This window comes from Limulus polyphemus, unplaced genomic scaffold, assembly GCF_000517525.1.
Source record: "Limulus polyphemus unplaced genomic scaffold, Limulus_polyphemus-2.1.2 Scaffold2680, whole genome shotgun sequence".
Classification (NCBI taxonomy): domain Eukaryota; kingdom Metazoa; phylum Arthropoda; class Merostomata; order Xiphosura; family Limulidae; genus Limulus; species Limulus polyphemus.
Window position 1 is genome coordinate 58544 of NW_013668290.1, and position 15422 is coordinate 73965.

Sequence of the window (15422 nt, forward strand, 5' to 3'; positions counted from 1 at the left end):
ATATATATATATATATATATATATATATATTGCTTGGTGTTACATAGTGGTTATTGTGTCAAACTGGGGATATACGAGTCGATGGTTCACATTACATTGTTTTCAAAAAATTTTTTAAATGTTCTCTGCATTTTGGGGCCATGAGTGTATTATAAGGGTGATGGTCAAATCCCATTATTTAACTAGAATAGCCTAAGAAGTGGATGCTTTTAATAGCTGCCTTCTCTCTAGATTATTGGTTCAAAATTAGGGATGGTCAGCATAGTATAGCTCCAAGTGAGTATCTGAAACAATACAAACTATTTTAATATAATATTTGCTAAAAGAAATAATCTTGTGATATTTTGTGATTTACATAGTTTCTTAAGTTAATTCATGCTCATATGTAGTTATTTTCTGTTATATTTATTATATTGTTACGACAGCGGAAGTCACGTGATGCTGCTAGTGCATTGCCACTGGTTGCATGTGTGATGAGTTTCTCGAATTATCGGGGATGTCCGAACTTGTTTGAGATGACCTCTTCGTTAGTATATAAGCCTGGCAGAGAAAGCCAGCAGGGATATATGAATGAAGAGAGAGCAGTAGTTACTTTGAGTTCCATGTAATTTATGATTCTGTTAGTTTTGAGCTAGTGAGCCGTAAAGTGTATATTTTACACTTGTCGAGAGCGAAGTTATCGAGCTTGTGAATCGCTGTGATTTATAGCATGTATTATAAAAGTTAAGTTTAAAGTGACAAGAAACGTACTGATTGTGTAACTACTGTGTACTAAAACTTTGTATCGTGGAAGAATAAACTGGTTTAATTAAGAAAGAACTTGTAGCACTGAAGATCCTCAGAAAGAATTTCTATCAGAAACAAACAAACAAGCAGATACGCAACTATATATATATTAATATACACACACATATATGTATATTAAATCTCAAATGTAATTCAAACTGTGGAACGACAAAACCTATGGGAGTAAAAATAAGTGTTAAAAAATCTACAAAGTCATGAGTGGTGTGTAGCCATTGTTTAAATTTTTCTAGTGTTCACTGTGGAGTTTATTTGATGAACCGTTTTGTATTAGCTTAATGTATATTTTTTGTTTTAATACATCTTTTAGTGACAAAAGTAAGGGATATTTCAAGCTCCACACACATTTTAGTACAACATGGAGAAATGTTATTTTCATTTATAAATATTAAACTATTTTTCATACTACAGTTGGAAAAAACCATGAATGAAGTAGCATTTCTTTTACATGTGTTTAATTACTAAGACTGCTGATAATGTATATTCTCTGATTTTGTGTTCTTTGGTGCCTTTGTGAAAAATATTTTTTTTTAAATCTTTTATGGCTAATGTCTAAGGAACAAGGTTTAATTGATTTTGTTCTTGTTTTAGCTAGAAACAGCAAAATCTGCAGTTAAACGGCTGAAGACTCTGAGACATCCCAATATACTAACTTACATTGATAGTTTAGAGGTAGGTAAATAATGAATATAGAAATTATACTACTTTTTTATTTAACTTTCTATTTAGTGAGACTTTTATTGTTAGTCTAGGTGGCTTAAAATGTTCAGATGTGATGGGTATATCCAGTATGGTTTAATACAGCTCTCAAAACAATTAAGGGATGATCAAAATCTGTAATGTTATAACTATGACAAGGCAAACGCTAGTGTTAGAAAATATTTCAGTCATCCCTTTCAGCTCATTGTTATAAAAACTAGGTATATGATGCTCAGTTATATGATCTGAAATGTAAATTTTTGGTCATTCAGTCTATCCTATATATGCATATGTATATAAATATAAGATGGTTTAAATCATTGTTTTGAAGTGAATTACAGAGCTTAGAATAATCCAAATTGTTTTTGAACTGTGGCTAGACCTCACAAAAGAATTACAAATGTGTTACTTAAGTGGAAAACCATTGAACAAAAGGAAGTCAGCCATTCACAAAATGTTTTTGTCTGGGCATATGTGGAGAGGACGTTCTTCACTGAACAATCAGTGGTTGTATGACCTACAGGAGAATGAGTCAGTAGCTCAGATAGGACAGATTGCAGAAAGGATAGTGAGAAATGGGGGGAGCTGTCTCCTGGTTCTAGGGTTTCACTGTTTCTACAAAGGTCCGTGACACCATTGCATTGTAGCTGTAAGCCCAGCATGGAGAATGACAATTATCTGGAGCACCCAAAGAGTCTGATAAACTTCTTCCCCTGAGATTTAGGTTTGACAGTGGTGGAATCGAATAACTGAATGTCCCGGGGGTGGCAGGCAGATTAAGGTGTCCAAGACTCTGTGGATTGGTCTTTATAAAACCTCTAGATATTCACCCCCCAAAAAATAAAAAAAAACAGAACCCTGCCTTTGGCTGATGCCACCCATGGGAACTAGGGGAGAAGTGCAGCCAGTAGATGAGCTCCATCAACATCATCTGTTTTGCTTAATGTTGAGGCTGTTGGTGGATGAGCTCTACTATCAGGAGCTGTTTTGGCAGTATGTTAGATGGTGGGCTTTAGTGCAAGAAATCAATGATTGGTAATGTAGTAGGTAGCTTTTCTGTGATGGAAGGTTTCTAGGCCTACCAGCAGTAGGGAGTGAATGAATGCTATCAGCATGAGCTGTACAGATGATTGGCAATGCAGTGAGTACTTGTGGAGGAGGAAGATGAAAGGATGGAATAAGAGGGACATTCATCACGAAGGGGAGAGAGTTATTGAACTGAAGAGCAACCAGGTGTCTGGTAAGATCTGCAGAGGAGGTGTGGCCAGTATCTTATCATTCAGAGATTCTGGGATCAAGAATTAACACTCACTAGAGTGTGGGTGCTACCAGATATTTCTTACTCAATAACACCTCATCATTGCTAGGAATTATTGGTCTCAGGAAAAGGTGATACAATGTCTGATTCTAAGCTTAGACAGCCTGGCCCTTGGTGTTGCTGTGTATTTTATGGAGGTACGTTTTGCTGACTGGGAAACAGTCCTGGCCAACTTGCATCAATGCTTTGACCTAGTGGAGAACTGAACCCTCCACCAGGCTGAAATCAGGACTCATAAGAGTGGTCCCTTGAAGAACTTGAGTGCCTTCACTGATGGTCTATTCTGGTTACAGAGAAAGTCATGCATACCCGGCAATGGCATTGGCAGATCACAAGGACATCGTTGTAGACAAATTTGTCAAGGGACATCCAAGTAAGGCTACGGGGCATCATTTAGGAATATGGGATATATGTACCTTTATTGAGTGATATCAGTGGTTATCTTAGCAAAGTTGTTAGAAAAGAAAAGACCAATGGCAGCAGCTGTTGTGGTACTCCTGAGTATGACCCACCATGTTCAAGCTGGTGCCTCCCATTAACCTTGGGTTCTGCCAAGAATGGAACCACAGCCAACACCTCAAGGTGTCATGCCACAAGCAAACTAGTATCCAGTGAATAGGCAGGGTTGCTCATCTTCTTCCCTGTTGCTTGTGTCCCAGCAAGTACAGCCAGTGCTTTATTCCACATGTTACTTTAAAAGGGAGGACCCAGTCATCTGTTAAGGTTGTGGGCTGCAGAGGCATTTCCACCCCACATCTTACCAGGCAACAAGATATACAGATTTTTCCAACCTGATTGTCTGAACAATAAATGCATGAGAGCCAGCAGGGAGCTGTTGGTGCAGTTGCTCAAGCTCTAGAAAACTAACAGAGCCTGACTGATGGTTGTTGGTATGCACCTGCAAGATTGCACAGTGGGACAGTGGAGTTCCTGGTTGACAGAGGCACTGGTGACTACCTTGAATCAAGCACTTCAAGTAAAATGCCACTTTAGCCAATGGATACTCACTTTGTTCTATGAAAGGTAGAATTCTAGGTGTGTATGTAAAAGTATGTTTCCAACTATGTCTAGTCCACGCAAACCATAGAATGAAGATCAGTTTTGCAGTACTTGGGTCTGGCTTTGACATCCTTAAAATGGACATACTGTACAGGCTTTCTTCTAAATTGAGTTTTGGTGAGAAATCCTTCCAGTCCTGGTCATAAATTATCCATGGACAGTGGACTGCTTGTGTATATGTAAAGGGTTATTTTAACATGGTTTATTTTTGATCCAGATAGATGTTGTGAATCTAGCATAACCTGCTTATTTTTAATTCAGATTCATGAAACTGTGTAGGCAATAACTTTATATTTCATGATACCGTACTTACTTTATCTTTAATTCAAGATATAAAAAACAGTAATATTTGGTGACTCCAGCACAGTTTGATCTTTTAATCCACAAAGGTTATGATGATTACAGCATGCTTTGATCTTTAAATAAAGATTCATAAATTAATGGTACTTTTGCAAATTGTTTTTGATCCAGACAGTGCTTGTCTAATTCAGACAAATTAAATACTTTCTGATTGAATTTCTTTAATTAAGAATGATGATGGTGTACTTGATATTTTAGTTAATGATATAATGTTTTAATTTATGTATTTTATTGGTGACTAGTATAATGTTTTTTTCTGCAAATCCAGACAGATAAGATAGTGTACTTGGTTACTGAACCAGTGGAAACTTTGGAACGCCACCTGGCAGATGAAGATGTTTACACCGAAAGTCAGAAAAAGCTTGCGATTTCTTGGGGTCTTCATCAAGTTGTGGTAAGTCTTATGTCAGCAAAGTGATGTCCAAATGTTACTATTGTTATGTAAAATTCTGATATTTAGTACACTCATTAAGATTACTGTAGACTTGTTTGATAATTTTATTTATTTTGTGATAACATAATAAGTTTGTGCTCAAAGTTTCATAATTTCGTCTTTATTTGTGTTTTTCAAGTATGCATGACATGTTTTTTTTTGTTGTTAATGTTTAAGTCTTTATGCTGAGGACTTTTTTCAAGCCTTCTTTAACTTTAAAAAGGCCTCAGCATAGAGACCAAAATGTCATGAAAAGAAAACATCAGCTATTTTCCTGTCCATTGAAGATTCTTAAGATTGTATAATCTTTCCTTCACTGAGAGTTTCATGACAAAGTACAACAACATGGTAAAACATCCAATGAACATATAGTTTCTATGTAAGCTGACTTATGTTTTAGTATATTGTATAATCTGATGTATGATTTTGTTTGTTATTTAGAAAAACAGTTGTGTACAAACTGTTTTAGATTTTTAGTTTTGCAAATTCTAAGGTAGACAAAGAGAAATTTCCTAAGTGATATTTGAGTTTAATAATTTTGGATTATCTTCCTTTAGAAAGGCCTGAGTTTTCTCATCAATGATTGCAGTCTGGCACACAATAATGTCTGTTTATCATCAGTTTTTGTGGACCAAGCAGGTAACTGGCGACTTGCAGGCATAGAATACATGTCACCAGTTTCAGATCCACCCCCTTTCAAATCTGTTCGCTACCTGGAGAGGTATAACACCCCAGAAAGAGCTGATCCTGCCAGAAAAAAAGTTACTAAGTGGTAAATTAGATAACATAAAATTTATTTTTTCCTGTAATTGTAACTCAATTGATGGGTGGATTTTGTACTTTAGTTTTGTAAAAACTGATAGAGTAAAAGAACTGGTAAGTTAAATTAAGTAACTTTTATCGTCTTAGCATAACGATGATTTTTTATTAGAGTATATAAATTATTCTAAACTTTTAAAAAACAAAAGGTGACTTTTAAAGAACATAATGATCTGTTGACTTCAATAAACAATTAGGTGAGTTACATATATATCTGTATACAGAGATAGAGTTGATGATAAATTCTAAAAGAAAGACATGTTACATTAAAAATTTTGCTTTGAAAAAAACTCAAACAGTAATATATTTGGTTATATTGACTTCACTTGATTTTTTTTATGAGTAGCAATGAGATAGCTTAGATGATTCAACACAATGACAAGAATATTTTCTCATGCAAAAAAGTTATTCATATGTTTCAATAACAGCTTGGTGTTGAAGCATCTTCAACTGATTATTAATATACATACCAGAAAATATAAGATTTTTGCCAACCTTTTATATTTTTGGCAATTTTTCAAAACATATTTTTTTGACAATGCAAAGTGAATCGCAACTAACCCGAGTTGTAAATGGAAGATTGATTAACTTTCTTACCCTTTATAAAACACTGTTTTAATCATTTGAATTTGATTGGAAACAAAAAACGGCAATGATTAAGAACTTACTGATTTCATATTTTTTATTGTTGCCATAGATGCGAGTTCTTTGCATTTACTCTATTTTTGGAGCAAAATAGGATAGTATATTAGGACCCCTTAGTTTATATCGATAGAACAGGTGGGAGCAATGTTGTGGTCCTAATTGTAATTGAAACTCAGAGCTCTTTGTTGAAACAACCATATTTTTTATTATAGTTAATATCTCAGTCTGATTGAAATTTGTAGTATGAACAAAGCAAAGACACATGGAAAATATCACAGAATTCCCAGACACCCTGTAAACTTTCTGGAGTAACTGGAAGTCATAACACTGGAAGAGCTGGGATAAATGAGGAGTTACTGTATTCTGTTGTGTCAGTTTTAAACATTTGGATGAATTTTAAATAATTTGATTAGGCAATGTGATTGATACAGTTGTGTCAGAAAGCTTACCTATGTAAGGTTTAGTGTATAGAAGATGATGACATCTAATAATAAAACAGAAAAAGATCCCTAACTGGTACTGTATATTTTTAGACTCATTAATGTTTATCACCCTTTTCAGAATCAACTCATATTTCTGATTTCATCTTGAAAAAGTTTTAATATTTCTGATTTTTCAAAGTTAGCAAGTATGTTCATAAACTTGTAGCTTTTCGTTTTGCAATACAAGTTTGTTACATGTAGGGAATAATTTTGACTTGTGGTTGTATAACAAAAACACAATAGATGAGGAAAATAAAGTAAGAAAACAGGTAAACATAAATTAAGAACTTTGGAGTTAGCTGAAACATGGCTTTAGTTTTTTTTGGTCATTCTGTTTAATTTCACTACACACAAGAGAGAAAAGAATTTTGCTGTCATACATAAGTATTCAAGCTATAAACATAAAGTTTTGTTTTAATTCTGGTATGTTGCTAATAAAGTTTATTTTACATACATACATATATATACAATTACAAAACTGGAGAATATATATTGTTTCTTACTATAAAGTGGTGTGTGCTGGGGTGTGGATTGGAAGGTTTGAGCCACAGCATGATTATGAACATATTCTGCACTTTCAGCTGTGGGGGTACTATAATTGTGACAGCCTAACTACAATTCGGTTAAAGGTAGTTCTAAATTTGGGCGTGCTATGTACGTCTAGACCTTAGTAGTTTATGACCTGCCTATTTAGCACATGTATCACATAAGGTTTTGTTCAAGGTCAAAATACTTGTATTAGTGTTTTCTGTATAACAACTCCCGTCTAAAATTTAAAAGAAAAAGAAATCAAATTCATATGTTTATAAATATATTTATAGTCTTTTTTTTTAGCTAAAATTAAATAGTAGCATGAGTAAATATTGATTGGGATAGTGATTATGACTGTATGCTGTATTAGGTGTTAAATGAAGACCTAGCTGTCTCAAGTGTACATGCACACACACACACACTCATATTGACATTTCAAGTATGTTTATCATATTTTCTGTATTTATTCTATTAAAGGTAATACCATCAACAGTGTAAAACACAAAAAGAGTAAGAATTAGTCCAGTCATGAGTAACTTGAGAATGTAATAAGTCTATATTACAATCAAATTATATTTTTGAAATTAAATACACTAGAGATTTTATATGTTAGGCAAATATTTTTGTATACATTTGTATATAAAAACAATAATTACAACTTATTAAGAGAAATATTCACCAAGAGTGTAATTTATCCAACCAGTTTAATATTTATAAATGCATTTTGAAATGCATTAGGTCCACAGACAGTTGGGGTTTAGGCTGTCTTATATGGGAAGTCTTCAATGGTCCTCTTCCAAAACCCACATCTCTGAAGTCTTTTGGCAAGGTAGGAATAATACGTGTATTTCTTTGTTTTTGATCACGAAAAAAAATCCTTTATATTTGTGGGTTATTCTATTCTGTATAAATTACATTAATATCCCAGATAAATTATGATAGTTATAAAACACTCTACTTTTTGCATGTCTGTATTCTTTGGTGCATTATTTAATTATATAAATTATTTAGTGCAGTAGTACTATTAGTATAAAAGAGTAGGGTTGAGTTTCATTGATTGTCGACAGTGAGCTACACGTTTGCCTAGTGATTTACAACTTGTGTGGTGAGAATGTTAGTTAGACGTGGTTCAAAGGGCAATGAAACAATAAAATTTAAGTTTAAAGCTACTTAGGATAAACAAATGTAGTTTCATGTTACAATTAGAAGTTATTCTAGAAAGAAAAAAGGATAATTTAGATTGATTTCAATTTTTTTTATGAGGTTGTTTAACACTGACCAACCTTGTATAGAGTTAGGGTAGAGAAAATAACAGATAGAATATAAAGTTTTACTGAAAAAAACATTTGAAATTGATTCAGGAGGTTTTGGAGATTATGCAAATGTAATCTGAGATTTTTCAGATGAAGAAAAGTATTTTTAATCTTAACATGAAAATCACTTTGGACTTGGAGCAGTCAGCACTTTGACTCCATATATTCATGGAGAAGTTTTTAGTGAAAATACTTCATTAAAAATTCTGATTTTTTTGTTTCCAAGTGACTTAATAATTACCAAAAGCTTGTGAAATTTCATGAAAATACACAAAACATATTAGAAGTTATAGTATGGAAACTATAAAAGTCAGTTTAGCAAAAGAATTAAAAGTTTAAAGATTATAGTTACCTGTATGTTAAAACAAATTACACAACAATATTTTTAGATCAAACAGTATCATCTGTTTGCTTTTAACCATATTACTATGGGTAAGTCAAAGTACACGTCATGACTTTTTAGAGAATTACGTACAAAATTTATTAAACTACTTTATTATTTTTGTATAGAAGTAAACTTGGCATCAAAATATAGTTAATAAATCTAATTTTAACATTATATAAATTTAAAGTTCTTAATTTCCTAAGGAAATATTAAAAATCTCAATCTCCTCTAGTATGAGACTTGTGATGTTTGTTCTCTAGATCTTCCCTCATCACTAATATATTTATCACCCCTCTGAAAGGTATGGAATTTAATGTAAATTACTCATTATGATATAGATATTACTTGGCAAAACATAATTTTCATAATCTTCACTCTCATTTATTTACAGAGCCATAAACTAAGAAATTAGACCCATTTGCCACACCCACCTGTCCCATCCTCTCTTCCACGTATTGCTAATGGCTCTTTCCGACAACTTACATTATATCGTTCCTTGTTTTTCATGTATATTTTTTATTTATTATTATTATAAAAGTTACTAAAATGTAAAAATTAGAAACTTATTAGGTTAGAAAGGTAATCAAAAATAATAATAATTCTTCACGAGTCTGCTCATACATTATGTCATTCAGTATGGTAAATAAAGTTATGCTTTCACTGGAGTGACCTGCAACTTGTGTGGTAAGATAATTTGTTAGACACAGTTCAAAGGGCAATAAAACAATAAAATTAAGTATAAACAGACTTAAACTTTTATGAACCTTAAGCTATTTAGAATAAACAAATGTAGTTTCCTGTTACAATTTTCAACCATTTTAAAAAGAAAAAAAGGGTAATTTAGAATTATTTCATAGTTTTTTTTTATGGTGGTTAAGAGGTTGATCAAATTGACTGAGTTCATATTGAGTTAGGGTAGAGAAAATAACAGATACAATATAAAGTTTAAAAAAAAACGTTTGATATTTATTTAGGAGGTTTTAGAGGCTACATAAATAAAATTTGAAGAATCTTTAGATAAAGAAAAGTATTTTTAATATTAACATGAAAATCACTCAAAATAGTTGACACCTTGACTCTGTATATTCACTGACAAATCTTTAATAAAAAATGCTTGATTAAAATGATTTTTTTGTGTGAGCGAAAGACTTGTAATATTTATTGAAAGCTTGCCAAATTTAATGAACATACACATAGCATTCTAAAAGCTATAATATAGAAACTCTGATAGTTACTTTGGGGTCAAAGGTCAATGGAATCCACTGACCCCATAGCAAGAGGGTTATCAATATCAGAATTGATGTATTTGATTCATCACCTAAAAACTGTTAGCTAACCAAAATTAACCTATTCACACTAGATCCCTTCTAACCGACTGAGAAAACAAGTAAATATTAAGGTAAAAAAAATAGATGAAAAACTCCAGTAGAATACGCAGTCTGTATTTCATACTTGAGTTTTGGTTCAGTAAGAATGAAGAACACCAATCAGTTTGAAAGAAAGTATTATGGACTAAAAACATCCAGAACAATGTGTCACACGTTATTAAAATAAACTTTTAAGTATGATATTAGTATTTATTCATGTTTACAATGTAACTTAAAACTAACTGTTCACATATTTTTCATTAGTTTACCATTTGACAAACTCTTTAGCCCATTAAGTAGTAATACAGTACAATTTCTAGGCATAAACTGTGCTGAAAACTTATTCAACTCATTAAACTAACTTGCCATCTTCAGTGAGTTAATTGTCTTGTTGAGCCTTCACATCCTATCATTCTATAAACTGTGTTTTACTCAATGTGCATGCTGTATCATGGGTAAAATTTGCATGAGGTTAGTGTAGTTGTTTCTTAAGCTACTTTTGTGATAGCTTGTATGTATGTATTATGTCAACATTTTTTATTTTTTTTAGATACCCAAAAACCTATCTGCACATTACTGTGAATTGGTTGGAGCGAGCCCTAGCAGCAGACCCAACCCAGCTGACTTTATCAGCAAGTGTCGTTCAAATGGTGGCTATTTCAAAAACAGTTTTGTTGATACAATGATATTTATTGAAGAAATGCAGGTGAAATAATTTATGATTTTTAAGAATTTTATTACTGTTATTATTAATTTTATAAGAATTAAGTTCATTCTTTTAAAGTATGTAAGTTAGTTTTTACCGGATAATTATATTTTTAGAAAATATTTTTCAATGTTTTTATATGGGTTAAATTGCTTCAGGCATCTGTTGCAATGCTAAAACAGCATTTTTGGCCTTTGTGTCATACTTCTCACAAGTTAAATTCTTATTGTCTTATAATAAGCAAGTCTTTATTTAAACATCTCTGTAAAGTACATTTTGTCTGAAATTCTTATTGTCGTAATAATAAGCAAGTCTGTATTTAAACATCTCTGTGAAGTACATTTTGTCTGAAATTCTTATTGTCGTAATAATAAGCAAGTCTTTATTTGAACATCTCTGTAAAGTACATTTTGTCTGAAATTCTTATTGTCTTATAATAAGCAAGTCTTTATTTAAACATCTCTGTAAAGTACATTTTGTCTGAAATTCTTATTGTCGTAATAATAAGCAAGTCTGTATTTAAACAACTCTGTAAAATACATTTTGTCTGAAATTCTTATTGTCGTAATAATAAGCAAGTCTTTATTTGAACATCTCTGTAAAGTACATTTTGTCTGAAATTCTTATTGTCGTAATAATAAGCAAGTCTGTATTTAAACATCTCTGTAAAATACATTTTGTCTGAAATTCTTATTGTCTTAAGAATAAGCAAATCGTTATTTGAACATCTCTGTAGAGTAGCTGTTCTTTCCATTTTTCGAAGTTCCACTACATGTGTGGTTGAAGGAATCTAGTTGTTAGATATTACAAATCAAAGTTAAAATTTGATGACATTGGTGTTATTATCTGTGTAACAAAGCTTACTTGTTAAACCAGTGTATATTATGGTACCCTGCTTCCATTTCATTGTAAGAATGATCTGAAAAGGACCTATACTTTTCATGGAGGTAAGAAGAATGTGTAGTTCCCATGATGTGTAGTTCTAATGAGGGTCAGTAGCTCAATCCACCCATAAGTGCATTGTTTGTTACAATACAGTCTACTGCTGTTTGACCAGAAAACAGATTTTTATTTAAGCTAAAGTTTTTTATTGCAATAAAACTGGGGGTGTGTAACTATTAGTTGGATAAGAATAAATGAAAATGTTTGATTTTTGGAAATTCTGCATTAAAATTAGAAGGTAGAAATGCATGGTATGCTGTGCATACTACAAATGGATAATTGTCTCCTCTGACTTGTAATTAATATGTTTATAAGTACACCCTAAATTATGTTTTGCTTTGCTTCTAGCAACTCAAAACTGCCTCAGTGGCTTGAGTGACTTTTCCAAATATATGCCATGATCCTTTTCTTCAGTCATGCTAATTGAATGACTTCCCATCTTTATTAAAAATGTAATCCACATTATGATAGCCCAAATACATAGTCTCACATTTACAGTAATTAAGGGTTATTTGACAAAGATTTGTCCAACTACCAACAGAAAAGAGAAAAAAATTGTTATATATAATTATGAAAAATCATCTACCCTAATGAAGTAAAGACTAAAAATATAACACTTAACATGCTAGAAGTTAGAGCTAGGTGAATTAATTAATTAATCGATTACCTACGAGCAGTGGTCATATCAATTAATGTTTTGTAAACTAATTGATTAATTGAAATCATAATTAATTAATTATTGTCACAAAGATAATCAACTAATTGAAATTAGTGTGTCTGATTATTACTGTTTTTTATTATTACAAAAAGTAATTGTAATATTGCCTTTATGTGTGTTGTTAAACACAAAGCTACATATTAGGGGGGGGTGGGGGGCTCATGATTTAAGGGTTTCAGGTTCAATTCCCATTACCACTGAACTTGCTCATCCTATATTTGTTATTACAAAGTAAGGAGAAAACACTAAAATAATGACCCAAAGGCCCTCCCCAAGAAGGGCTGGGGTGGAACATAAGAAATGGCAGATAAGGCAGAACATAACATACCTGAATAATCAAATCCACCAAAGTGGAAAGAGGGCTGGCCATGTCCCCCGAAATGACATGCGACTGAGAAGCATATTCAGGAGGGGGGAAAATGTTGTCCATATCCAAAACTTCCCAATCATTAAAAACCATGATAGGACAATCATCAGTTTGTTCTGATTGTTGCATGAAATACCGTGGTTTTATTGAGTTACAGTATTTGTAAACATGAGTTTTTTATTATTATGTTCACCATATAAACTCATCATTAAATCAGATAGTTAAGTTTAATGTTTTGAGAGTATGGTAGAGACTGCAAAATATTCTGATGACTCAAATATTCAATGAATATTATTTTTTGCATTTATGTTATTGAAACAAAATTACATGAATAAAATTGGCTGTAAATGGCTACTTAATTATATATAATTGCAATTATGATATGTTTCAAATAAAACGTTTTCCTTATCTAATTATCTATTTATTCTATTTACGGAAGGTGAGTGTGGGATTATTACATATTTTAAAAGCAAACATACTGATAACTGTGTGGTGGTATATATTCAGCTCAACTGTTAAGTAGAAAATGTTCATATTCTCTTTAAAAAAACAGTGGCAAAATATTTTTTTAGACAGAAAATTTGTTTTTTTTTACAAGAAAGAGTTAAATCCTCATAGAATAACGCAGTATTTGAAAATATTATGGGGGAAGGGTTTGTTGTGGTGTGTAATAATCGATTAATTGAATGTAATCAATAAACAACCTGATCAGTTAATCTAATGTAATTGATTAGCAGGTACTACTATTAACTCAGCGTACAACTACATTAGCTTATGTGAGATTCATTTAGTCATATTACGGGTTTTACACATTTGCTGCCACGAGTAGTATTAATAAATTAAGTAGAAATAAAATTAAACATTCCAGGAGTGCTGAGGAGCAGTCACTGTATCCAAAACTGATATACAAGAGAAATTTGGCTTTGAAACATAATTGTCTGTGACCCACCAGTGTGTTACGTGGTCCATAACTAAAAGTTGATTGTGACCCACTGTTGGGGCACATGGCAGTATATGTGTTAAGTTAAGCCAGTGTAATTTCTCAGTAACTTGGTACAATTTAATTCATTTTTATAAAACTTGTAAGTGTATACCTGTTTTGTATTAAAACATTACATAAGAAAGAAAAATCAAGGAATGCATGGATTGCAGCCATTCGCGGAACAGATTGAGAACCTTCTGTTAAAAGTTTTTTATGCTCACAACATTTTATTGAATTTTATATAGACAATTTCTTTATGATGTCAGCTTAAAGAATTCCATACCCACTTATTTTAAATTTTTCTGTCATTTTTACAGAAGGTAAATCAACTTAAAAACTCATCTATATATCTTTTTGCTACTTGTCTGCAATTTAAATCATTATCAGTTTTACATACTCATTAATGGTATTAGAATAAAAAGTTCAAATTTCTTAAGGTATATCAAAATAAAAAACATACACTTAAGATTGCATATAATGAAAATTTTGTGCAAGACATGTTACTTGCATGTGAAGAAGAGCAAATGTTCAAAATAGCATATTGAAAATCAGTTCATTTTGTTTATTGCATACACTGTAACATGAATGTAGTTTTTGAATATATTTGTCAGTATGAATTAATTTGAAAACAATAGTTTTAAATGCAATTACCATATTGGCCCGATTATAAGGCAATGTTTTTGATTAATGATTAGGGCCTAGCATGGCCAGTGGTTAAGGTGCTTGGCTCCTAATCTTCAGGTCGCGGGTTTGAATCCCCATCACACCAAACATGCTTGCCCTTTCAGCTGTGGGGGCATTATAATGGTACAGTCAATCCCACTATTCATTGGTAAAAGAGTAGCCCAATAGTTGGGGGTGGGTGGTGATGACTAGCTGCCTTCCCTCAAGTTTTACACTGCCAAATTAGGGATGGCTAGTGCAGATAGCCCTCGTGTAGCTTTGTGCAAAATTCAAAACCAACAGTTAATGATTAGGCTGTAAAATTCATAGTCACCTTATAATTGTGGCTGATCACAGGTCCCTGCCCCCTGCTCTAGCCTGTTGCATTCCTGAATGTCCAGATAGCATCTGTCAATGCATGTATGCCAGATGTTTGCTCAGTGTCATCGCTGTTTTTTACAGCTAATCCAGGCTCTTCAATTATAGTGTTGATTTTAAGGTCCTAAAAAAAAAGGATGTTATGGCACTCAATATTTTTTTATTCTCATGGTTTCTAAAAAAGGTGGGGGGTCGCCTTATATTCAAGATCTCCCTATAATCGGGTCAATAAAGGTATGCAAGATATGTTATAATATCAGTTATAACAGTCATAAGAAATCATATGACTGGTTAATATGAATAACAAAGATTTAAATTGTTACGACAGCAGAAGTAATGCGACACTGGTAGCATGCATGCGGTAGTTTCTCGAAGGATTATGAATTTGCCCGCCAGCTCGAGTGTGATCTAGATGCCCTCTTTTTTAGTATATATATAAGCCTGGCAAAGA

General features: G+C 32.3%; 1 protein-coding gene across 1 annotated transcript in view; it reads left to right on the forward strand.

The window, feature by feature from the left end:
• LOC106467618 (N-terminal kinase-like protein) overlaps positions 1-15422 on the forward strand; it is a 59073-nt gene that overhangs the window by 13259 nt on the left and 30392 nt on the right. The window contains exons 4-8 of the mRNA XM_013927980.2: positions 1396-1476; positions 4509-4634; positions 5231-5445; positions 7889-7979; positions 10766-10921. Coding sequence (XP_013783434.1) covers positions 1396-1476; positions 4509-4634; positions 5231-5445; positions 7889-7979; positions 10766-10921 — 669 coding nt within the window. The remainder of the gene's footprint in view (positions 1-1395; positions 1477-4508; positions 4635-5230; positions 5446-7888; positions 7980-10765; positions 10922-15422) is intronic.